Source organism: Colias philodice, chromosome 3 (assembly GCF_061535455.1).
Source record: "Colias philodice isolate Cphi_HAF_F1 chromosome 3, ilColPhil1 Martin Lab GWU primary, whole genome shotgun sequence".
Lineage (NCBI taxonomy): Eukaryota > Metazoa > Arthropoda > Insecta > Lepidoptera > Pieridae > Colias > Colias philodice.
Genome location: NC_143088.1, coordinates 5,456,705 through 5,483,596, shown reverse-complemented (window position 1 = coordinate 5,483,596; position 26,892 = coordinate 5,456,705). Strand labels below are relative to the sequence as shown.

The following is a 26,892-nucleotide window of genomic DNA, read 5'->3' as shown; positions in this document are numbered from 1 at the left end:
TTTGACCCCTTACGTAAGACTGTTCCTAATGTTTAACAGCTATAAATAATTTTAATTAAATATGCGTAGCCTAGGACGCACGAACGCCTTTTATGGCGGCTATTGACTTGGCTACCGCAGTCGCTACATTTTATTTATTTCTATATTTGGTCTATTCAAAGGTCGTATAATTAATTTTGCATGTCGCTAGTCGCTAATACGTTTATGGACTTTAAAGTTTAAGCTACCGGATTCTTATGAATATTATTATTCGTTAATGTTTTAAAGATTAAGTTTGAGTGTATAGCCATCTGATCAGAAGTAGATAGGCAGTGTTGACGTTTGGCACACATTCTTAACGCCGAATAAGGAATAATAGTCTCCCGTGTTGTGGCCGTGTGACTCGTTCGACCCTAACTCTATTATCTCATTAACTGATCTGTGTCATACGGCCGTATTATTAGAAACTAGCTGTGCCCGCGACTTCGTCCGCGTGGAATAGTGACTGCATAGTAGGTAGTTACTACTTAACTTTTATTGAATAAACACGTACTACCATAAATAATTAAACGAACTGTTAGTAAAATTTATTACTAAACTGAGCTAAAAAATAAAAATAAATTCCTTCCTTGTATGGATGTTTTTGACAATATATATAACCGTTTCTACGAAAAATCTATTTTTTCATTCGTTGATCTCAAAAATAAAAATTCCAATCACCAGAACGACAGGAAATTTTAATAATTTATTTTTAATTGTGTTTTGCACAATTTTGTTAAATTACGACTGGATGAAAATTTTGTTCGTGGTCGTCGTCGTCGTTGGTAAGGTGAACAAATCCTTATCAAAACATCATACGCTTAAGACAATAATAAGAATCGATAGCGGATTCTATTCCTTTGCGTTTTGACGTTTGTCTCAGCGCTCAGATCTTTCCTGTCTCACGCCGTAGTAACTAAACCGTTTAGACCGTGCAATAAAAATTAAATAAAAAAAAAAACTCAACGCAACGAAGAAAAGTGCATAGAAAAAGGAAAAAATGTTGTGTGGTTTTATGAAACCACGGTAAAAGTGAAACTTAGGCACAAAATTATCGTATTTGTACGATAATGACTCCGAACACTGCCTTATACCTACTCGGCAGCCGACCGTCACGCGACATGCGCTACACAGACCAAAAAGTTTGAGACGATGTAATAAAAGTTTCACTAATTTTACAAACTTCCCGAAGATCTTTAAAAATAAATACCATTTTAAATATTTATAAAAATAAAAAAACAAAGTCATCGGGGCTGCCATACCATCATTATCATTTATATACAATTATATTTTTTTTATAATGGTACTTAATTTTAAAGATCGTCGGGAAGTTTGTAAAATTATTATTTATTCCTTTTCCTTCGTTGCGTTGGGTTTTTCTTTTTAATTTTTAAATTTTTAACTACGGTTTCTTATTTTCATGTGATATTTTCAAGTGAGCGAGACCTACCTCTACCTCCATATTACATTCCTACATCATATTGATATCTATAAGTTTGTTGCTCCTTGACATCTTTTAAGTTGGGCCGTAACCGTGCACAAATTGTAATGGATCACAGTGGCAAAAGAAGTGGTATCTTTAGGAAAAAAAATTGCCAAGAGCCAGGCCTATGTGGCTTTGAGTAGAGTTCAAAATTTCCAGGGTGTGGCTATCCTCTCGCTCCCATATCCCCCTCTTCTTTCACAGACTTTCAACCCTTCTCTTTCCACACCTAGTAAATGGCAGAACCGATTTTGATGTAAACCATATTATCTAATTATACCTATATGTACACGTCATATCCTGTCGTTTGATGCTCCATTTGGTTTATTTATCTAACCACTGTCACCCCTAAATGTAATAAACGGATGAACCGATTTCGATAAAACACGTTGCTCTTTTATATTTTGATATGCCGCTTGAGTATATTATTTGACCACATTCGATTATTGTTCATTCCCACTTTCACCGCTGTAATCTAATAAATGGATAAACCGAATTGGATAAAAATATAACTAATATTTTTTCCCACATTCCCACTTTTACCTCTATATACCTAGGTATAATAAATGGATGAACCGATTTTGATACACTTTATCTAAGAACCAGCGCCGGAAAATATGCTGCCTAACACGCATCTAATTCGTATTACCTGTTAGCGAGCTACGGTGGCACAAACAGACAAACATAGCGGTCAAACACTTATCACCCATCTTTTTGATGGTTAAAAATGGTTAAAAGGGGTTAAAAATATAATACGACATAATTCAAAGGACATTTTATGTATAAAATTTACCTAGAAGTAAGCATAATTCTAATTTGACCCCTTCCCCCCCTACTACCTCAGCTTACCCCCCCACCCTTGGGGACTTTCGATATGATCACCTGGACATTTATAAGTAATAATTACTGTAGCGTATAACAGATAACTTACGTTTTATCGTACACTGTATAGTGTACAATAGAATGCCTTTGCAAATGTACGCCGTGAATACTTAAATGGTCATAACTTTTTTATTTACAAACCGATTAACATGAAATAAACACTTAATGTTAAATGAAGATTACCACAATATATTAGTGAAAACCGCATCTAAATCGGATAAGCCGTTTCTGAGATTAGCGTGCACAAACATACAGACAAACAGACAAAAAAAATTATAACTACAGTTTTGGGTTTGAGATCGATTTAATAATAACCCCTGCTATTTTTTTTACATATTTTCATTGTACAGACATCACTTTTCTAGAATTTTATTATAATATGTATTGAATATTGATTGACCACGCGCAAGGTTACTAATTTCCACTACATCCTCACGCAAATCGTCAATTTTTATGAACATTGAATCTGTAAATAAAAAAAAATCAAAAGATAAGTGTACCTAATTTTAATAAAAAGCTACTAACAAATAATGTTTTATCAAGAACTAAAGTGACCTTCTTTGGGCGTATAATATAGTCTTGTAAAAGTTATACATGATAAAAATAAAATTTCATCATTTTCTTATTTTGTCATAACTTTAACTAATTAAAAACATGAGTTTAACTATATAATTATAAAGATTTTTAAAAATGTAACCAATGAACACAATCACTGTTATCTACTATTACCCAAAGAGAATACAAATACTACGTTTCTTACCTATATAACTGTAACTAACATCAAATAATTAACATCTACCCTCACTTACAAAAATTTAGTATATTCACATGAAATATAAGCGCACCTGAAATTTACTCTGGGAAGATATGAATTATTTATTTAACTTAAAAAAAAAAAAAACTCACCAACATCATAATATTTAAATTATGAATTTCCAAGGAGCGTTAATATTATGTAAATTGATTTAATTTTAATGAAATCTCATAGATGGCGCTGTTTTAAATTTGTCTTTATACTACTAAGATTCATTATACTGTTTCTCTGCCAAAATTACTTAAATGATGTAGTTTTTATAGTGTAAAGGTAGACAATAGCATGGCTTACTCAAAAACAACATTTAAACATGAGTCTTTATATTGTACGCTGTCGTAGTACAGAGAATACGTAAGAAAAATAAAGGTTCACAGCTCCTCCCCCGAAGGTGATAGCATGATAATATGTATATAACAGCCTGACCCGACCTGTTAGTAATATTCATGCAAAATTTGAAGTAAATCCGTGCAGTACTTTCTGAGATTAGCCTGGACAAACATACAGACAAACAGACAAACAGACAAACCGACAAACAGACAAACAGACAAAAATTCTAAAAACTATGTTTTTGGCTTCTATATCGATTATAGATCATGGATTATGTATTCTTTTAAAAAAATATTCAATGTACAGTTTTGACTTTCCTACGATTTTATTATATGTATAGATTCTAATGAAAACTTGAACACAGTACGGTAACACATATTGTTCCACTTTTTCAACGCTCAATAAGGAGGCGACCGTACTCATAATATTTTATTATAAGTTTTAGCATGTCATTGCAGAACATTTTTGACTTTTGTGTACAAAAGTAATGATAATAAAAAAAAACACTTTTGGCTCTATAATATTATCTGTGATGTGATCCTCTTTCTAGAAACTCTAGCATACATCTACTCTTTATTATAATTATATGTGACCTATATCTATATTTAATTAAACAAATGAACTTTCAGATAATATTATAAATAACAAAGAAAAATCGATTGATATATTATGCTCATCATAGATTCATCAAATTCAATGACGATAATTTAACTTTGATTTAGTAAAATGACCACAGAACATGAACGGTAACCACATTACTGACAGTAGGATATAAAGTGACAATATGTTCGTTAACTACCAACAGTGGCATCACGTTCGGTGTCATAATCACACTGTCAACGTCTTATATTACCCGCGTCTTACATGTCATATAGAGCGTATGCGCAGAGAGCTGTGTAACTTATTTTTATTCTTAAATTTTATATTATACCTATATAGAATGAATTCAAATAACTAAGGTTTTGATAGTAAGTTTACTACATAAATAATGTTACCTAATAATATAATAATTAATGCCTAGATATAACATTTGTTTATGGGTTTTAAGCAAGCTGTCATTTGATAGTGATTTGATTAGTTCCAACATCACGACCTACCTACTCTGCAAAGTTTTTATTAACTCTGTAAACTAACTCTTTTTATTTAATTATAATCATAGCCATCGTAGCAGAAGCAGGTAATAAATACCACAAAAATACTACATAATATCTTAACACTGACTCTTCGACTATTTCATTTGTGAAAGGTCGTTATTTCGATAAGATACTCATATACTCATGTAATATGAGATTTGATCGATTTTCTTTATTTTTGGAAGCCAAGGGCAATCATGCTCGATTGTGGCTATTATATTACAATAACCAATATATAAATTATTCGTATAGCTCGTAAAAATATATCGGATTACTCATAGTATAATAATTAAAGTACCTACTATAATTATTATAGTATGAGTAATATATTTCGCATATAGTAAACCGACCTCGGTTTACTATATGCGAAATATTATAGTAATATTTTTTTACTTTTTTTAAATCTTTTATTTATTTAGGGATTTTTGTCCAAAATGAGTTTGACAATCCCATCCTTGTACAAATATTTATTATATATTTGAAATTTAAAGTTGAATAGCATTCTAGCTGCACCACACTCTGATGCAGCTAGAATGCTATGATATACACCAACATTCATAGTATTTATTTTAAATTTTGTCAGCAAGTGGAATAACCATAGATACCTTTTTTGTTCGAAATGTTCTCTATCTTTTGTGGAAAAATTCAGACCATGTGGTTTTGTGTTTCTTACCCACTAATACTTTCTCGATGGCCTAGGTGTATGCTACATTTGACACTTCGTTCAGTAACAACTAGTACTAGAGCTTATACCAGTAGAACGCACATGTACCTATCCTGTTACAGGAATAGAGCGCCGTTGTTTTTTTTTTGTTATGAATTCTAGAAATTTTAAATAACTAGTTAATTTAGCAAAATATTACAATTGATATATTACAAAACATATTCATAAATTTCGTAGCACTGGTCAAATTCAAGGAACTTTATAATATAATACTTTATATAAGTAGACTTCTTTTGACGGCGAATACAAAACTTAAAAATAATTAACATACAATACAACACTAAAAATAATATTTAACAAGCTCCCTTTTTTGCAAGCTGTAATTTGCATTTCAGAAGCAAATTACATAAGTACATACATATTGTATTTTTATAACGATTTTAAATATGAATATACACTTCTATTTTAAATACACCCACAAGCCACAGGAACTTAAACTTGCTGAAGGAAGTAAAAGTATTCAAATGGTAACCATACAAAAGTTATTTACAATAAAGTACATAAATGAATTAAATAAAGTACATAAGAAATACTTACATTAGTTGTGAGCTGCGTTGTGAGGGTGTGAACTTTTTCTTTCGCATCCGCCAACTCTCTTCGTAACTTGCGAACCTAGAATAAAATTAAAGTTTAGAACAAATTTGGCATAAAAATATCGTTTGAGATCTAGAAGAAAATATTCTAAACACAAACATAGTAATGTTTAATTTCTATGCAACAATTTTACTTTTACGTGGGGGGTATTTTGTAACGAATGCACTTCTGACTATTAATAAACGAAAGAGAAAAAGACCTTATCGTATTATAATATTTAACTACAGATAAAATTATACAGTATAACATTATAATATATAAATACATAGATACATTTCGACTTTCTATTGCAGTTTATGATGATTTTCAATTATGAAATTAATATGCATAACGTTATGATTTATACTGGCAATATGTTAATGAAATGTTTTTGAAATAAATGAATAATGAAATATCTGTACTGTAATGCACTGTTGAAAAGATTATTTTACAATCAAAATATAAAAAATACTGCAACAGGCAGTTTTTTTATAATGATTTCATATATGAGTCTTTTTTTAGGTCATATGTCAGCAAGAGTTGGTGGATCGCCTGATGGTAAGCGCTAGCACCGTTCATGAACATTTCCAAAGGCAAAAAGCTATTTGCAGGTCAACTTTAAAAGGTATGGTATAAGGAAGGTTGAAGATGAGAATCAAGAACTGGGAAGGGTAAGTAAAAAGGATAAGGGCCTCCAATATCTTTCTTATACACTCACCATTCTAGATCTATAGAAATCTCTTACAACTTACATTAGACTTAAAACTAGATGAAAGTAATGCACCTACGTGTGTTTGGTTACGTACAGGCGTATTTACCTCATGCGCGTGCCGCTCGTCCGCGCCCGCGCCCGCCGCGAGCGATGACGCAGTGGACACAAGGGATGCGGTTGAACCGTGTACTGAAATGTGTACATGATTATATTTTGTCCTAATTTTCAGGGACGAGTAAAAAATATAGATACTAAGTATCACAGTTTATAAATGACAATTTTTAAACAGAAAACATAGACATAGGCAAAAAATGGGGGAAACTCACCTTCATCGTTTTTCTTAGGATAGTGGTGTGAGTGCCTGGGCGTGTGTATGACGGCGGCGGGCTGGTGCGTTGGGCTCAGCGCGGAGCGTGGGGAGGGGGACGGCGGTTCCGATACACCGTAGTTTAGACCTACCACAACAATAACATGTACGATAACGATGACAGAAATATTATCGTTTCATGCTCATTAATGTAAGAAGCTGGAAGACTTTCACAAATGGCTACAACACAAAGAAACTTTAGGAATAAAAAAAGGGAGTAATCATAGAAATCTAAATAACAAGACACTAGAAGTCGTAAGCGCGCGTGACATTGTCGCCGCTCAGGTGGTTACCATTCCACAAGTCTGTTCGTCGCTTGGTGGTCGCTTGTTCAGTTGTTTCTGACACGTGCGTGAGTAAACATGGTGTGTTGCAGCCACAGACATGTATCAAGATAGACTAAGCGAGTGTATGTACTTCCCGTGTCCAAACTAAGATTATGAAACTTACTTGACGCTGGCCTACACTCAGTCCGCGCTTGCAGTTCGCCAAGGAAAGACGTGAAGCTGAATAAAGTAAAATGCCGAATTACGCCGTTATAAACTGTAGAAACTCCACAGCTGTGAGTGGCCGAGTTAGCAGAGATGTTTCCTTCCACCGGTAAGTAATTTTCTAATCAGAATATGCACCATTTATTTTAAAATCAAATAAAGAATATCTGTGGAAAACGATCGTGACAAACACGGATACCAAATCATACGAAATGATTCGGAATACATTCCGGCTTTTACTTGGCACGGTAAAGATCGAGTCGTATGATAACAAGCAATGAATAGCGTCTTCTCATTTTTCTGTTCTCATTTTTCTGTCCAATTTTGTGGTTAGTGATGTTCATTTGATGCAACAGTTCTCGATTCTAATCGATTTTATAATCGAACAGAAAAATGATAATTTGAAGGAGCAATTTTTCAGAAAAAAAGGCATAGATTTTTTTTGTCATTTAATACGACTTGACCTAGAACTTTTAAGTATTTTAATACAAAGGTACTAAAAATAAATATTATGACATGGACGCCATTAGTTAAAGTGTCATCTTGGGAGTTTTTTAAGAAAACTCCTTATTGCTTAGACTATGTTTGTTTTTTCAGTTTTCCAAGTAACCCGAACATAAAAGAAAAATGGATTGATGCAACGGGACATAAAGATTGATTGATTGACAGTTTCATTACTTTCTTTCGATGGCCTCTCTAGTACGTAGTACACGGTAACTCAATGGGCATATGTAAGAAAAAGCTAAAACACATTAGTTTACTTTGTTAGAATATTAAAAGGTTTATAAATTTATTTTATCATTCCTCTGTCTATGGTAATTATCATTTTTCTGTCTTGAATCGATTTAGTAATCGATTACGATTCATTTATTTAATTACCTCTTAGACATAGATCTAGTTTGATCTGATTTCTTTCGATTTACTTCGATGGGATAGGACGATACTAGAATCGCCGCGCGAGTGGCGTCCTAATCGATTTAGCGTAAAATGAAATTACCATCACTAAAAAGCGCTCGTGACGTCATAACGCGTCAAGGTCAGTACAAAAAATATGACACGCTTGGTTTTCATACAGATCGCGGTACTTGCGTAGTCTATCTATGTCTGTGGTTGCAGCATTTCCCAGTGCGGAAATTCTTCCATAAATTGTAATTATACTAATAAAGGAATAACATTTCACCGGCAAGTATTTTTGTTTATAAATATTGCCGTTTTTCCTTAAAATTAAACAATATTTACAAGCAATACGAATGACACAGTCAACCGTTCCTCTCATCACGTTTAGCTATACATTGCCTTTTACTATTGTCAACATCTGACAGGTCGGTTGTTATAACGGCCAGATGTTATCAAATGACAATTACAAGAAGCAATGTACTGCATTGTTAACGATAAAGAGTAAATAGTCGCAAGCTAGTGATGTGATGTGTTAAAATTTTTCGATATCGTAATACGATGTTTTTTTGCGTAATATGACGACTGATGGAATAATTGGATTATATTGTAATTTGAATTCTATTTTATTTTTATAACTGATATATAACTTTTTAAACTAAGTACATCGATACAATCATTTTCGGACAATTTTACTGTCGATACAGAATCACATTAATTAAATATACAATAAAGGACATTCTTCGCTTAGGTTGACAAAACTATTTTATGTTAAATATATTCTTTGTAGATTTCCACAACGCCGTCCTGACATTAAGGACGAATGGATATCCGCGACTGGGAAAAGAAATTGGTTCCCTACAGGCTATAGTAGGATATGTTCAAAACATTTCAAAGAAGATGATTTCAATGTCACAACAAAAAGACGTACATTAAGTAATTGTTATAACTCTTATAATTTTTGGTGGTCTGGCGCGGTTCTGCATCAGGTGTTCGAGATTTTCAAATTTAAACTCTCAGTTTCTAAACCCCCTCCATTTTTTTTAAAATATAATGTACAGACACTGTTTTATTATTTGTATATACTAGTTTGTATATATAGATAAATAAATATTTAAGTACATAACATGTTTTTATTTCTTATACCTATATGTACCTACAGTCTGCCGTGGGCCCACGAGATGAGCCTACCACTGTATTAAAATCAACAACTATATATTTCTTACTTGTTAACTATCACTTAACTATCGATAACAAGGCTGATGAAGTCTTACATCACTAAAGCGTTGAATGAACGTTAATGAAATTTCAACCTTATTTCAATGCGTTGAGGTTAAAAGTTATATCTATCAAAAATTAACGCCCTCTGTTGTCGAGTAGCCGAACTTTTTCGTATTTGAAGTTTCTAAGCAAAAGGAAACAAAACATCTTACGTACCTAGGGATGTTATACTAAAATAAACCGTAAAGTCGTGATTTAGGGTACATATTACAATGCGAAATTTATTATTTATGTTACTTTTCATTAAAATGAAGCTGTCCAATAAAAGGCATAGTTTACTTGTGTGAACTGTCTAGATATCGTTTTAAATGTGTGGATTTTGGCGACAGTGGTTTTCATACTAATTATGACATAATAGCACTTCTATGTGTCTTGTTATTTAGATTTCTATGGGAGTAATTTTTCAATTTCATTTTGATATCACATATCACTTCCACAGATTCATCACTACGATTTAGGATCTGTGTTATAATTATTTTTACTATTAATATTATTGAAAGACCCACACTTATTTTAGTCGGCACTCGGCAGTGAAAAAAAATATTGTATCAAACAAACTACTAATAATTGAGTAACCTCGTCGTGCGAATCGCTTCCTAGTGCGAATGTTTTGTTACAAAGATAATAAAAATATTGACAAACCTTGTCCTCCTGGTCCATATTGAACAGGCAGACAGTAATATGGCTCATAGTCGCTCTCAGATGACCGTTGTAACATAGAAGGGTATAATTTTTCTGATTTCGTAGACCTGTAAAAAGATTTCTAATGTGTTCTGTCGCTAAAAGCATTTAACTAGCGACTCGAAAATGTGTTACTTTGTTGCCAGCTATTGCACGCCTCATAAGCGAAGCGTTGAGGTGGGTACTACTGTCACTTCGCGCAAAACATCTGATTTTTCAAACTTAAAATGTCTTTATAGACTGGGGTAGAAGCCTTTGAAAATAGTGAAAAGATAAAAAAAATCGCAGTCGGATGAAACCCATTAGAAAAGGAGGGGAATATGATAAAAATGTAAGGAAAAATAAATTACGGTCAATTCGAGTTCGGGAAGCGGGAGGGGGGAGCTTTTAAGAGGAAAAAATGGTTTCTCTCGATTTCCGACAAAACTACAAGTCCTATAGAAAAAAGTTCAATGGCAAAGTTGTAGGTAATTAAAAGTTCTACAACTTTTGTATTCACAATTTTTTCACATAACCTAAAAATTTAGGTGAAAAATTCAAAAAACCAAGTTTTTGGTCTTTTATTTCTATCTACTTCAAAATTTATTTTTTTTCTACGAAATTTGGTGGAAACTTACTTTATTATGTCCCAAATACACTGTTATTTATTTGATTGAAAATATTTATTTTTTCGCCTTATTTTGAATTAATACCAAAAAAACAACCTAATTTTCAATCGAAAAGTCACCCGTCAAAATATCAGCTTTTTTCAAAAACTTGGGGTGCCTTTTAATCATTGAAATCTCTACTTTCATATGGTGTAAAAAAATAAACACCACCATAGTAAATGTTCTCAGGAAATGCATACAAACAGTCTGAAAATTAGCTTTTACTAAATCAGGCACACTTCTCGAACTACCTGAAATGTTTTTATCGACATCATTTTGCTTTTGAATATGCTGTAAAATATTAAACTTAGAACAGATAATTATTTTTCTTTTGAAATATTACCGAAAAGCCGATACAAGAGAAGATATAGAGTTCAAGAATTGTGCCTGATTTAGTAAAAGCTAATTTTCAGACTGTTTGTATGCATTTCCTGAGAACATTTACTATGGTGGTGTTTATTTTTTTTACACCATATGAAAGTAGAGATTTCAATGAATAAAAGGCACCCCAAGTTTTTGAAAAAAGCTGATATTTTGACGGGTGACTTTTCGATTGAAAATTAGGTTGTTTTTTTGGTATTAATTCAAAATAAGGCGAAAAAATAAATATTTTCAATCAAATAAATTACAGTGTATTTGGGACATAATAAAGTAAGTTTCCACGAAATTTCGTAGAAAAAAAATAAATTTTGAAGTAGATAGAAATAAAAGACCAAAAACTTGGTTTTTTGAATTTTTCACCTAAATTTTTAGGTTATGTGAAAAAATTGTAAATACAAAAGTTGTAGAACTTTTAATTACCTACAACTTTGCCATTGAACTTTTTTCTATAGGACTTGTAGTTTTGTCGGAAATCGAGAGAAACCATTTTTTTCTCTTAAAAGCTCCCCCCTCCCGCTTCCCGAACTCGGATTGACCGTAATTTATTTTTCCTTACATTTTTATCATATTCCCCTCCTTTTCTAATGGGTTTCATCCGACTGCGATTTTTTTTTGTTTCAAAAATTATCTACTCTAGTCTATTATGTATCATACATTGCACTTGTAAGATAATACATACACACACATATTAAGAAAAAACACTATTTTTAACGTTCATGATATTTTTGATGTCATTTTTGTTATTTAAACTAGTTAAAAAACAGTTTAAAAAAGTTCTGTCTTGGACGTCCGTGTGTCTGTATGTGCGGATCCTTTTTCTTGTTAACACGATAGCGACCGAAATACTTTACTAATCGAGTCTTTTTTTTTCTCTTACGCTTGAGTATGCTCAGGAATAGAACCCTTTCATTTTTCAGGGTCTGATTCGATGTGGTTTAATTGTTATTAAATAAACAAAAATAATAATTAATAAATATTTATTAAAAAAAATTATGAGGCGTGCACTTTTGGATTTTCCAAATTATTTTTTAAAATATTAAGAGTTAAACAACGTATTTTAATAAAATAATAATAATCATTTTGTACACAAAATATATCTATCTAAACACTTAATGATCTAAGATCCAAACGTTATAAAGATGTAGAGTTCCTTATGCATGTTGCTAGAGTTAATTTTCAGAAGTACTGATCTGCAAAGAACGCTATTCTATGGCATTTTTTGCATCTGTACAAAGTAACACATCGTCGATTATCAAAATTACATCAATGCAATGTGAATGCAACGAATTGATGGATTTTTTCTCATTTGCAACTTAAGAATAATACTTAAAGCTCGCTTAAATTATACATTAAATTTTAAATGAAATAATCTTATATGTTATGTATAAATAGCAAAATAAGTAGCAGTTTTAAGAATCCAAGATTCTTGAAAGTTGAAAACATAATTGCCTAGTATTAAATTTAAAGCGAATAAATGAATTTTCCAAAAAAAAAAATTTTGTAAGCTTCGCGTTGCTACACGTCTATCTTTAAAGTCTATTTTTGAACATAATATAACATTTTGTCTTAGTAATAATCTACTCATTTATAAATTAAGAGATCGTCGTGTACGTACAAATAACCTAATACGTTGGCGAAGGTCGTTGAAAGCGAAATCGTTAAAAACCACTCGGTCGATGATCTTATATCCGCAATATGAATAAAAACTAATAACCGCTACAAGTAGGTAACTATATTTATAGCTTTAAAATGTAATTTGTTTACATCAATTAACGAACATTACATAACTATGATTTCGAAAATGATGCAACAATAGTATAATTAAATATTCGATGACAATAATTGCAAATAAAATACAATCAGCGACATGTTTAAATAATAATTACAAGCCGTGCCATACGCTCCCATGCATAAGTATGGTAGTCGTGAAAGCGTGCCACCTCGAAGCCAAACATGAATATACTTCAAACCTTCGTGGCATACCTTGGGAATGTCCTATCTCTGAGGTAGCTAAAAGTTAACCAAATAATTGTTATAAAACTATCTATACTATAAGAGAATATTATAAAAACATTACAATAAAGTTGGACATACACAATAGGTATTATGATTTAATGAATGAAAAATGGGGACACGAGCCAAAGCGAAAGGAAGTAAAAGATTGGAATTTAATTTGTGACGGGTATGAACTACACAGACCTGAAAAGAAAAAATGTATTAAGTTCTCGGAGGACCTACCTAATGCTGTTGCTTCTGTTAAGGCGGGACGTCTGAGCGTCGCGATGCATGATGAGCTTATTGTGTGTGAGTGAGCTGCGGTGGTGTGAGTTAGGTGATGATGTGTGGTTGTGGGTCTGCGCCGAGTGCAGTGACGTCAGAGACTCCATCGACTCGCCCTCCGAGAGGCGCCCGCTCGCCGAGTAAGTGTTGCTGGAAATGTGGAAAAGAGATAAGGGCTCATGCGGGCCACGTACTGCGTCCTTGGGACCGGCCTCGGGAGGGGAGCGCAAGCGTGGCGGGGGGGGGGGTCCGGCCAGTGGGACCGGCTTGGGGAACAATGCACACAGCGATCATGGTAAGGCATGATTGGAAATGCTAATATATTTATACATTGTACAATGGATTGGAAACATGGTCATTAGCACAAACCACTAACGTGTAAAGCATTCCCTTACCTGTGTCTCAGCCACGGCGCGTAAGGTATTCCATAATCTGACTTCACTTCGGAATAAGTCTGAGTATCGGACAGACTTCCATCGCTGATCTTCATTCCACCTCGAGGGGTTATTCTAAAATTAACAACAACACTCAAAAGGTGAACACGCCACAAAGTTCAAACCAAGATTGAATTCAGTTTTCCCATGCTTTGGTTATCTCTAAATATCGTGTAAATAAATCGAATTGATAAGAAGTGTTAATATCTCTATCGATGCACATAACCGTTAAGCTAAAATTTACATTAATGAATTACAAGATGCCTTCACAACAAGAAGTAAGTAATTGTGTTAGGCTTTCGTTAAAATATTTTAGTTAGAACAAATATACCTTGCAGTAAACCGCCACATCGCTTTGTTGACAAATATTTTAAAACTTCATAACGCACAACTCGAGACAACAATTAGTACAGCACAAAACACAACACATGATTAATTAAAGAAGTTTTGTTCACATGTCCCATTGGTCAAGTTCAAAACAATAGTATTATATCATTTCTCACTAGCTAAATACCAACGTAATTAATGACTAACGTTGGGATTTAAAATGTCAACACAATTGTTTCACTGTCTGAGAAGAAAACGGACAATACTTTATTAGTATCCGTTTGATATGCATTTTTTATTTATTTATAAGTGATAGGTAGTAAATTATCTTAATTTCATAACTTCTTCAACACGCAGCCGATATGTATTTGAATTAAAAATAAAGTAACTTGTTTATCCTTCGAATGAGAACAATTTCTCTTTTAACGTAAAATAGGCAAGAAACTGTGATCTCTGAAGTTAAACATATGTTAGGTCTGGCTTAAGTGAAAAAATATTAACTATAAATAAATCATTTGTCCGTCAAACAAAATCAGAGTATTCCAAATTATTTAACTGAAAGATGACTGAAAGTAAAATTAATCATTTAACTTTACTTTCAGACATTTTTATAAAATATTTAAAAAAAAATTATAACATATAATGAACAAAAAATCTTATCACACAGATTATATACGTATACGTGTACTTCGTTCCAGCACGCACCCCTATCCATAAAGCTAGTAATACCTATGATGATGGGTCACGACTTGCTGCCCATGCCGTATTCTATGCAAATTTTAATCTATTATTGTGTAATGAAGCAAATAAATACCTATGATGATGGAAGAGCGCGGCGAACTCATGCGTGCCCGGTTTAGGCAGTGACTGCGAGCCGAGCAGCCGCTCGCGCACCGACGCGGACAGCTGCGCCGCCGTGCTGCCTTGTAACGAGTACGACTTAGGACCTATGCCGTTTTCTGTGCAAACACTCATAGTTTAATAAATATATCCAAACTTAACTACATAAATAAATATTTCAGGACAATTTTCACACCCGGCACGATCTGATCCCATAATAAGCTTTCGCTTGTGTTATGGAAACCAGATGGCTGATAAGCATACATATTATATAATTTTAAATAAATACTTATATAGATAATTCACCCAGACACAGAGCAAACATCTATGTTCATCACACAAATATTTGCCCCGGGTGGGAATCGGACCCACGACCTCTGGCTTGGAAGGCAGATCCACTACCAACCAAACCAGGTCAGTCGAAAAGTATATTTGAAGTACCTCTAGGATTTTTGTACTCTACTAAAGGGTATTTTTATTTAGGAAGTAGTTGAATATATGATATTTAGTTTTTTGCCGAGAGGTCATGCGTTGCTCTAGTTAGGCAAAGCAGGGTCGAATCTGGCCTCGTGATCGGTTTTTTTTCTATTCTTTAAAAAATTCTCAAGTAGTCCAATATTCCATTCGTTAGTTCAACTAGAATTCTTACACACGCTTTGAATGGTCATATTTTAAATACATGTTACAAAGAGCCAGCAAGAATCTCTGTAATAGTAACAGTTTGTTGTTGTTATTAATTCGACACGCTACCGCGACCGTTGCGCTCCCTTTACATGAGATGGTTAAATGTTGGAATATCTAATAATAATGGAAAATATAGAGCATAATTTTCATCACAATTGATAATATCGCATTATCATGCTATCGCTATTCGTTATATTATAAGGTTCTATCTCTTATTTTCTCTATGATGTTATCTAAAACTTACTATGTATTTGCAAATCTTGTGTACAAGTTTGTGTTCCTCCAGAAACCTTAACTTTGGTCCGTGGTACGGCCGACACTTGAGCAGTTCTTCCACCTGTAACATAAAATTTAGAATTCAGTAATGATAATACAAAGAAAATAAAACACTAAAAACTTCAACTAACCGTATCGGTACAAGGTGTTTTGAACTTAAAATGTCTCAGATAACGAATATATCAATATCGAGCTTCAAACGTAAACAGGTCATTTAGGAAGGTCGTCTCATTTGTCCAATTTAACTAACAATCGTATCCCAAAATACAAATAAACTAAAGTAATGAATCAAAAAACAAAACCATCCACGTATTGTGCGGTTCAATGGCGGAGACGGTGGCTGCTGAGCGCCGTTCTACCTTTTAATTACCTATTCGAAGTTCTTCCACATATAAACTGCTAATTAATGGAAAGAAAAGTACAAAATTACATATTACCATGTGGATTTTGAGGTGGTCCATTAGCTGGTAAAGGCGGTGGTTGCTGAGCTCCATTCTGCCTTTTAACATATCCGAAGTTCTGCGGCGCTTTAGCTTTGCCAGACGAGCTGCTGCCGTTGCCGCTTGATACGCTCGATGGACGTGACCCTCCACTCGGGGATTGGAGCTGGAATATTATAAGGAAAAGTTATATAAATAAAAATGTGTTGTATTCGGTTAATCATTTGTAGTATGTGGATATGAGAGATAGAGAAAAATAATAAATTCATTACATTACTCTTATACGAATAAGTGATAAAGTAATTTATATCTTATGTATCATCATCAGAATTTCAAAGATATGATCGCAAATATCACAGAATCAAACTACCACAATTTGCTATGCTGCTTTACGTAAAACTTATATTATGTGTTCGTGCTTACTCAACACAATTTTTTCCCGAAGGTGTATCATCAAAGGATAATATATTATACGTCATGCGTCATAAGCAGTAAACGATATTGAAAAAGTTTACCTGAGCACCACCACCCCTTGGTCCATGCTGGTTAGGCGCATTGGCAGCAGGGTACTGAAAACAAAACTTGATTTACACAAAATAATTATAACCAAGCACTTTGAATGGCAGAACGCCAAGAGTTGTTATCGCGGGACGAGAACTAGCTGCGAACAGAACCTTTTTTGGCACAGTGGACCGCGGAGTGCTTGAAAGTCGGTACAATAAGGTTAGGTCACCTGAGGGTGTGGCGCGATGCCAAGTTGCTGGGCGGCCGTCAGCTTCTCGCGCTTGTGCTGCGGCGAGTGGTGGCCCGCGCGCCGCTCGCTCTTGCGGCTGTGGGAGGGACTTGGCGGCGCGGGCGGCTGGTTCTGGAAACGAATTGGAACTATTGTAATGCTCTTACTGACTTGAAAAAATTATAGGTTCTTAAATTGAATAAAGATCGAAATAAGTATGCGAAGTTTGTGCGAAGAAGTGGAAAGATCTTTGTTTTGAAAAGCGAGATATGGTATACAATTTATAGTACCAATAAAATTCATCTACAGTTTATTAGTCCCACTATTCTTCTTATTTTCTTTACCGGGCAAACTTTACCCGATACAAAGAAATTCGTATTGCGTAGAAATTAATATTTTATATTCTATATGCATTATGTTTGCGATTAATATATTCCTAGTGCATTTTTGTCTACGAAATAATAATATGTTAAAATTACCAGGGGTGGTGCTCCAACTCCCGGTGAGTCCGTATACTTCTTCCAAGTTGTATCCTGTCTCGGCGGAGGCGGCTGCCTTTCAGTCTGCTGTCCACAATCGGCTTTACTTCGCGTTCTTCCCACCACACGATATACTACTCCGCTACCTCCTTCCATATTTCTGTTACGAGCTCCAGCACGTCTAAAAACATCAACTTTTATTATTCAATAATTCAAATAATAACATATTTTTCATTTAGATTAATATAATGTGTATTATTTAGTGATACGCTGGCATACATTTGCCAGCGTCAGACTTATTAGGCCCTTTGCAATATTATAAAAACATTGTAAGACTTCCTCCATTATAGTAATATTTTCCAATATTTTGTGCACTTTATAGTTAGAGGTATAGCTACAAACGATTAACAAAAGAACAACGGGGGAGGCGAACCCCAGTAGATGAGTCAGAGTGCACACAAACAACTGCGTTCACTTTTATTCATATTGTGTGATGCTCGATCACTGCTCGGGATATCAGAGAGTGCCAATTTAGTCGTGAATACAGAATATGTATAGTTCAGAAAACGTTCTCGGGAAATAACGCACTCATATACCATCCAGTAATAAATGTTAATCGTATTTTGAAGTGTACAAGTTTGCTCTAATTTAATATAAACATTGACACTTCTTATCTTTAATCTTGACTGCGTGCACCCTAAATAGCGATTTTAGGAAACAAGGGCTGTGTTGATGACTAATGCATGTATTTGGAAGCAGGTATAAGCAGAAATTACCTACAAATAGTCGTGACATCTGTCGGTTTTTACCTAGATTTTTACAATTTCAAACTAAGGAATAGTTTTGGTTTCATATAATTAGTTTACGTGAGTTCTCGAGTGCTATGAACATACAAACATATAATATAATCGAGTTGAGTGTAAAATTATTGAAAAAGATTGTATAGAGAACCATCTGGTATATAGTTAGCAAGACTGGCAGAAATTGCGTGCACTTTATTGACTATTATCAAAGTACGTACGATGTCGTATAAGAGCATGTTATGTTGCCGAGATAAAAGAGGACCGTTCAGGCTTTAGAGCCCGGGGCGATGGAACAAAGACTATTTATATGAGGGGTAGACTCTGGAAGCGCAACATGTTGTGACCTACTTTAAGTATCTGATGATAGAGACATTTTTTATTTTTATCGTTATGCGACACAAAACAATTCACCGTATAGAATTTTTTCATCATAAAACAACTATTTTTAGAAACAGAGTATAACTGTACTTTGACATACATAATGAACTTTTTATAGTAGACCCTTGAAGAAAATGTAAATATAGGAAGAGCTATTCAGTATACTCATTAATCACTTGTTATGATGTTCATTGAAGATCAAAGAAGCCTTTATATCTATAAACACTGAAAAGAGGTCATTGTACTTTGCCGATAAAATATTACGTCATAAATCAATATTTAAAGAACTCATTTATAGTTTACAACTTTGTGTAACGCATTTTGAAATAATCAACAAACATTTATAAAACCAATAACAGTAATACAAAGTAAGACTGTCTTCGAAATTACCTTTTCATCAACAATGTAAAACAAAAATGCATATCCATAGATGGTTAATTCAACCAGAATATTTTATAATAGTATCACAGTTTTACTTATTACATACACAATATCATTGTATGAGTTTATAAGCATGTACATACGGATAAGGCTTATAATTTAAACCCAGTCGCATCTCACATACAAAGTTGTTTCATTTTCCCCCTATGTGACCTGTGTACGAGTTACTCGCTACGTCTCACGAAGCAAAAATGCTCGCATTATATCAAAATGAAAGAAAACTATGTCACGTGTGTTTATCCACTTTTTCACCATAAAAGAACGTCCAAGTCATATTCGTAAGGAACAGAAATGTTACGGTAATGCCTGGGGGAATATTCACATGATTGCTTTGCATAACAAAGTTTGAATTGTGTAAAATATTTTATAATTTTATGAGACAAACAAAAATAGTGAGTACAAGATAGAAGAAAGTTCCAGATTACATTCAGACTGAATACGATGAAAAACGGATGTGGTATTAGAAATGAGTACGAAGATAGTACACAAGGTGCGTCAATTTGCGCACCCTGCTCCATTCTTCTGGGGTATTTTGTCATTTGAAACATTGGTGTTTTAATGAAAACCCAACGCCTCAAGCCCTACGCTAATGATGACGGATCCTGAATGCATCTGAATACAGCTTTCCTCATTATTCATTAACTTTATTCCTTTATGTATTGGATCGTAAATTCCTGAGCGAGTTCATTTTAATTAGAAAAACGTACCCAACGTTTTGCAACCTAACATGTTTTATATATATTTTGAAAAACTTATTTACGGGAATAAATTTAAATTTAGATAGGAACGTTTTGAAGCCTAGTATGTATACTTTGAAATACATATTTACGGGAATAATTTAAAATTTACAGACGATTAGAAACTTTAATTAGAGAACTACTAAACACTCTTAAAAATTAAACATAGAGCCATCATAAATATCCCTTCTGCGATATTTCCATAGCACCACTATGTAAATTATACCTAATTAATCCTTAGACAACTTTCTGATTTCGATCCGTCTAGACTCTAGACTACTCGACATCCATGTTGAGCGACCACTGACTTATTGTATTAAATCCGAAAACTTATTCAGTTAAGTGCACACTTTTATAAAAGGAATTATTTATTTACTTTATCGTTCGAGATTTTATAAACTTATTAAAACTCCGTTTAATTTTAACTTATTTTAATAGAATCCAACTGCTTTATATTTGCATTCATTAAATATTGTATCAGCTTTATAAAAATTGCTTATCTCGTTTAAATCGAGAGCACTTTTCCTCTCGATGAATTCCATTGACTGTGACTTGGCTCTATGATTTATGAGAAGTAACTTATATTTCCCATATTAATAAGCTTTAATTAGTACATACCTAGATTTCACAAAAACACACGCATAGAAACCACCCTCGTATAATATTATCGTACATATTTCGTTTTATATCTTGATAAAAAAATCCTACTACATATTACTTACATAACAGCTTCACAATGTCTAATAAATGCGTGCACGCAGTTAAAATATTCAATGATCAATTTTATGCTTAATTTCTCCAAATTTTATATTAAGTATAAATAAATATTTTGATATAATTTGAGACATTTAATTAATATCCATAAATTAACTATCTCTTCCAAAACTAGACACCTTCGCTTTAGATTCCGACTCAATAGCCGACTATTAAACAGTGAAAGGTATTTATGCCTTACTCATTAACTCAGGTTTAAGACGGTAACGCTTCCGTCGATTGTAAGGAATAGGGCTTAAGTAAACTGCTATCGATTACAAGTCAAGTTGAAGTTGATAGAGTCTTTACAAACTACGCCTAAGTACAGTACTAAAATAACAATGATTATACTATTATTATATTTATTCTGTTGCATATAAATAATTTTCAAGTACCTACTGGACTTACATGCAAACATACTTAATTTGGTTCAAGTACTCATACAAAATAATTTACACGATGATTCACAGTTGCACTTTAAATAACAAGCTAATATTTCAGCCAATGTTCAGATTTTTATTTAACTTATTTATAAGACTTTACGAATATCAATGGCAAGATTATTATTATGAAAGATAAGCTCTGAAGTTTCTTTAATAATTACATTTGTATTTATAAACATATTCCATATGTCAATGAAACCCTAGAATCAATAAAGTACTTATATAGGGGACCACAACCATTACTATGGTGAATTTAAAGTTCCCCTCAATTGCTAACACTACGTAGTATTATTACCAGAGGCCCAAGTATAACATTTAGTTAAACACACAGTAACTAAGAATATTAAAATTATTTTATAATTACCAGTTACATTCGATAATTTATATGAAGAGATACATGATCATTTTGTTATTGAAGATGTATTAAGATCGATCAATATTAATAATTTTCATGGTAAATACTTGTGTTTAATAGTTTTAATTCAGCTGAATTATTCGTTTTCACATTATTGAGCCTGGTGACCAGATGGCATAAGCATATTTACTGTGCAGTAATTATCCACATGTTAACAAGGTCATTGCTCTGAGTATAGCAAAAATATGAAGCACATAAATAATAATTCATATATATTTATAAACAGTTAACACTTACGTATAATAATATAATAATGTAAAGACAATCCTTACCCACATTGTGTTTAAGCACTTTCGAAAATCTATGTTGTATATGAGTAACACCAGTACAAAATATCTACAAAGCACCGTATATTATATTCTACCGCTAAAAGCAAAGACACATAGCAAGGCAACACTGATAAGAACGTTCACAAAATTATTATAGAACAGTATTTATTATACGATATAGCAAACGAACTACGTCCGAAATTCCCGCCTATTATACATGCGACAGAAGGCACAACGCATATGGTCCACCACTAATGACTAGGAAACACTTAATAACTAACACGACCGAGTAAGTCAACGTTTTATCGCAGTTCACAGGATTCGCGACGGGCGCGATCGTTTCACATTGAGTCTTTGTTAAGCGCGGTCCAAGATCGGCGCCGGCAGCTGGGACCGGCGTGCTCGAGCGAGCGTGCGTCTGACGGAGGCACGATCGATTACAGTTCCAGATTTACATTATCAGAAATCGAGAAAGTTTTTCACGTGTGTATTTAGCAGCGGGCAGAGGGTCGGCGCGCCCGCACGCCCGTAGTGCGCGGCGCCGAATGCCGCCCGCCCTGCCTGCCGCTGCCGGCACCATCGGAACCGGCGACACCAACCGATACATTATATTAAGCTCAAAGCCTCTTAAACTATTTACGTAATCATATTACTGTGATTGAATCAATGAATATTAAAAGAAAAGGTGCTTACAATTGACGAATTATTTTCTTTTTACAAGTTTGATGCAAAATTAAGCTCATGAAAAGCTCAATTTTGCGATTGTGTAGAAATATGAATCAAAACCCTAAATTTATTAAGCGTTTTTATTTCATAAGTACTATAGCTGAATATCGGTATTGTGGGTGGTTAGGGTCGAGGTGTGGTATATAGTTATGCGCGGGGAAGGGACGGCGTGAGACGTAGGAGTATCGATTTTGACCACCCCGCCCTCCCCGTGCGATGCGACAGTGTGAGTGCGCTATGTGAGTCTTCGCTGGGAGATGGCAGATCGTACGGGTGTTCAAATTATAAATGCTTTGTTTGTATAATAGCTCTATCTATTTAAAAACACACAGCCCTAATCCTGTCGGTCTAATCCAATTTAGATTACTTATTTTTTCTATATTTAACATAATGTAGGTAGATAATATAAAAAAAAACAATCATATAAATACAATATTTGATATACAAGTTAAGTTTAATGTGAAAGAGGCAGAAAAGAATGTGGTTTGATGGCGAAGAGTGGTAACATAATACCTACTTGTGACAACCACTTGTGGAGCATTGTATTGTGTCAATGTAAATACAATAGGTATTTATATTTTATGTAATAGGATTTGGACATTAATCAAACTACGTTTTTACGATATGGTTGGCAATTAATAATAATATACGAGGAATAATATATCAGTTAATATATTATCATAATGACGCATAGTAATATATTAAGAATAATTACAACATACAAAGAATATCACTAACCTTTCATCTAATTGTTGAAGCTGCGAGGGCTGCTGGTAGTTGATGCGTCGTCCGTACAGGGACGCACCGCCTTCTGACATGTAGCCGTCCATTATATCATTGCTCCGACCACAATCCATTTCATTTACATTAATTCTTCGCAAGCAGTCCCCATCAGACATATATCCAGAAGCTATTTCTAAATCGCAATAATCAGGATTAGAAAATCCAGGGCTGAAATTAAGGCGATCGCGTAACCCTACGTTTTCTCTACCAAAATTCGGTTTCACAGTATTCGCATGATGAGGATAGCCAGTAACATTTTTTTGTGCTAAACCCGAAGTTCTCATGGGTAACGTTAAATGACTATTGTATCCTCGAAGTAAAGGTCTCATTGGCATTACGTTCATTAATGGGTTTTCATCTTCACCTAATGAATTATCTCTACAATGAGATGGAGTACTGGAACGACTGTCATTTCTATCAGCCTCTGTTAGTGTTTTGTTGTGGTCAAACATTTGTTTTACACCTGGGCTACTTAGAATTCTTTTTTGAGCTGCTTCTTTTTCAGATATTTCAGCTTCATTTATGACATTATTTATATATGTCGCATTCATGTCCATTTTCCTATTAGATGATGCATTACTTTTTGATACTTCTGAACCAGATTCACTGGATGGTCTGTATATTACGCTCCCGTCGCTTGAATTAGACTGTTGACCTGTTGTACTGTGTGTAGAATTGGAATGTGAACTCTCTGACATCTGAGAAGATGGATTTTGATTTGTAGAATTTACCACTGGCATTGGTGAGACAGCTAATGTTTGCTTTTGAGATGTTTCTTTGTTTAAATTAGACTGTTCTCTAGTAAATGGTAAAGTGCCAACAATATTCGTGGAATTTAAACTTGAGTTACTTTGTATTGGACTCAATTGGCTGCTTGTATTCTTTTGTATTATATGTCTGTCATCTTTAGATACCTTCGAAGTTCCTTTTACAGCGGCTGTTGGTTTCGGAATACCAGTATGATTTTGTAAAGGAACATTTTGCCCTCCCGTTGGAGAAGGGGATTGAGCAGGATTGTTGGACGTATTGTCTGCCCGCGTATCACTTAATTTAGCTTGGCTGCCTGATAATTTCACCATCTTTGATTCTAATTTAGGCTTTGATATTCTGGAATTATCTTCAATTAAGTTTAATTTCGTATTACTAACAGATTTCGGCGCAGCTAACTTGGATTCCTTATCTCTAGCGGGTAGCTTAGGACTATTTCTTGACTTTTCATTATTGTTCGATTTAGGGTTTACTTTGCTTAAATTCATTGATGTCTCTTTTACTAGTTTCGATCCTACAAGTTTGGATTTCACACTCTTTCCGCTCTTATCTTTATTTAATGTATCATTTTGATGCCTCACATTTTTAGGCCCTACTAAGTTAGATTTTATATGTGAATTTGGAATATGTGAAGATTCATTTAAACTTAGACTAGAATCGGATCTTTCACTTTTTGCAGAAGAAAACCCACTGGACGAGCTCGTGCGTTTTGAAACGGCGGAACTTTTACTATTTTGTTTTTCTGCGCTAACTTTATCCTTATTAAATAATTTTAATTTATCTAACATCGACTGCTTAGTTGGCGTCCCATTATGATTCGATACATTTGAGGAATGTTGTTGCGTTTGGGTGGGCAAAGATGATGGAATCTTACTGCCAGGTGTTAAAAGAGAGGAATTCGGCCTTGACCTGTAAAGAGAATAAATATAAGTTACCTATCTTTAGAGACATTTAGTTACATAGCAAATGCAAGTATAAATATAATGTTTAAATAAACATGGTTAATTAGTACAAAAAATAATGAAGTAGCATTTGAAACTACATATTAAAAGTGAACTGAAAACAATAATCCTTACCCAGATGATGAAGCTGGTGCGCGAGGTATAAAACTAACTGCGCCATGTCCCAGCGGGCTCGTTGAACGGCTTGAACTTGCGGACAAACCACTTTTCCCACCTGTGATTTAATAATGTTAGTCAGTGAAGGACATTTAATACCGAATTAATTTTCACAGTAAATTTATACTGCTACATTTATATTGATAAGGGAATAGGTATAGAATAATTTATAACACAACATTTCCGAATCAGTGAACGACTTCAACTGATTGCCAGGTTATAAAAACATAATGTTTTCCACCAATAATCGTATGTTTGTTATCGAAGCCAAATTTAATTTGGTCTCCGAGACCCCTAGCGACCCTTTAAAAACTTTTTCATTTAGGGGACGCCAGCTGATCGTGTATAGTTCTATAAACTTGGTCCCTTGTATTGATTGCATATAGTTAAACAAAATAATAATATTCTGACGTCATGCTTTAAAGCACACACTATCCAATTTATATTTATGAACACGAGGCATTTTTTTAAAAGTTAGACAATTTGAAAAGTACTTTTTGTCTTTTATTTGTTGTAAAAAATTTGATATGTTGTGTGTAAAATGTTTTGAATTATTAAATCTTTTTAAAGTATCGTTAAATTTTACAATTTTTAATTTTACATTGATCCAGATGGACATCCGACATGATATATAATTAATTATAGTTAGAGAAAAGATTATTGTTCAACTCTGGCTATAGCAGGACGTCCTATAAAGTGCTTGAATGTATACCAACGTCTATCATAAATTCTATTGTTTACTAATTCCATATTGTATACCAATTTAAGAAATGCTTACGTAAACGACAGACATGCCATATTCGTTCCTTATATTTAAATAACTATACATTCACAAAGATGTTTCACAAGGTCACTGCATAAAATGAAATTTTTGTGCAATGATATAGCGTAGACGAATTCCAATAATTTAGGGCAGCAGTTTCAAAAGGAAGTCGAGTGCGTCATCAGAACGAATCAACGGTCTCAGTTCTCAATCAACAGTTGGTACCTACAGTCTACACTAGTACCATCCGCTTTATTTGCACCCATCCATCATTTAACCGCAATGGCTTACGGCTAATCATTTGAAAAATATCACGTTATAACGTTACATTTGATGCAATAAAGCCTAAACAGTTTAAGCATTTTAAATAGTTGCAAATGACAAAATTTAAATACGCATCCAACGTTAAATACAAAAAAAAAATTGTCAAAAAAATACACTGCCGCTACATCGCTACTTTAATAGGGCTAAATAGTACGTTATTTTAAAATAAAATCTAAAACGAATTTTATAAACCTCAAAATTAACCAAAGTAAAATAAATATTTAAAATTAAAAAACCCTGAACGTCTTTTGTTATTTTTAATTAAAAAAA

The 26,892-nt window shown here is 33.6% G+C and overlaps 1 protein-coding gene across 10 annotated transcripts in view; it reads right to left on the bottom strand.

The window, feature by feature from the left end:
• sick (sickie) overlaps positions 1-26,892 on the bottom strand; it is a 183,371-nt gene that overhangs the window by 30,224 nt on the left and 126,255 nt on the right. For 7 of the 10 annotated variants that reach the window (XM_089714291.1, XM_089714289.1, XM_089714293.1 and 4 more), the window contains 14 exons: positions 25,494-25,593; positions 23,605-25,326; positions 17,902-18,082; positions 17,423-17,554; positions 17,205-17,258; positions 16,687-16,855; positions 16,218-16,310; positions 15,264-15,408; positions 14,084-14,197; positions 13,647-13,838; positions 10,342-10,448; positions 6,993-7,121; positions 6,761-6,855; positions 5,919-5,993 (listed from right to left, as the gene is read on the bottom strand). In XM_089714291.1, coding sequence (XP_089570417.1) covers positions 5,919-5,993; positions 6,761-6,855; positions 6,993-7,121; positions 10,342-10,448; positions 13,647-13,838; positions 14,084-14,197; positions 15,264-15,408; positions 16,218-16,310; positions 16,687-16,855; positions 17,205-17,258; positions 17,423-17,554; positions 17,902-18,082; positions 23,605-25,326; positions 25,494-25,593 — 3,308 coding nt within the window. The remainder of the gene's footprint in view (positions 1-5,918; positions 5,994-6,760; positions 6,856-6,992; positions 7,122-10,341; positions 10,449-13,646; positions 13,839-14,083; positions 14,198-15,263; positions 15,409-16,217; positions 16,311-16,686; positions 16,856-17,204; positions 17,259-17,422; positions 17,555-17,901; positions 18,083-23,604; positions 25,327-25,493; positions 25,594-26,892) is intronic. The other 3 variants (XM_089714290.1, XM_089714292.1, XM_089714294.1) reach the window with 3 other exon arrangements.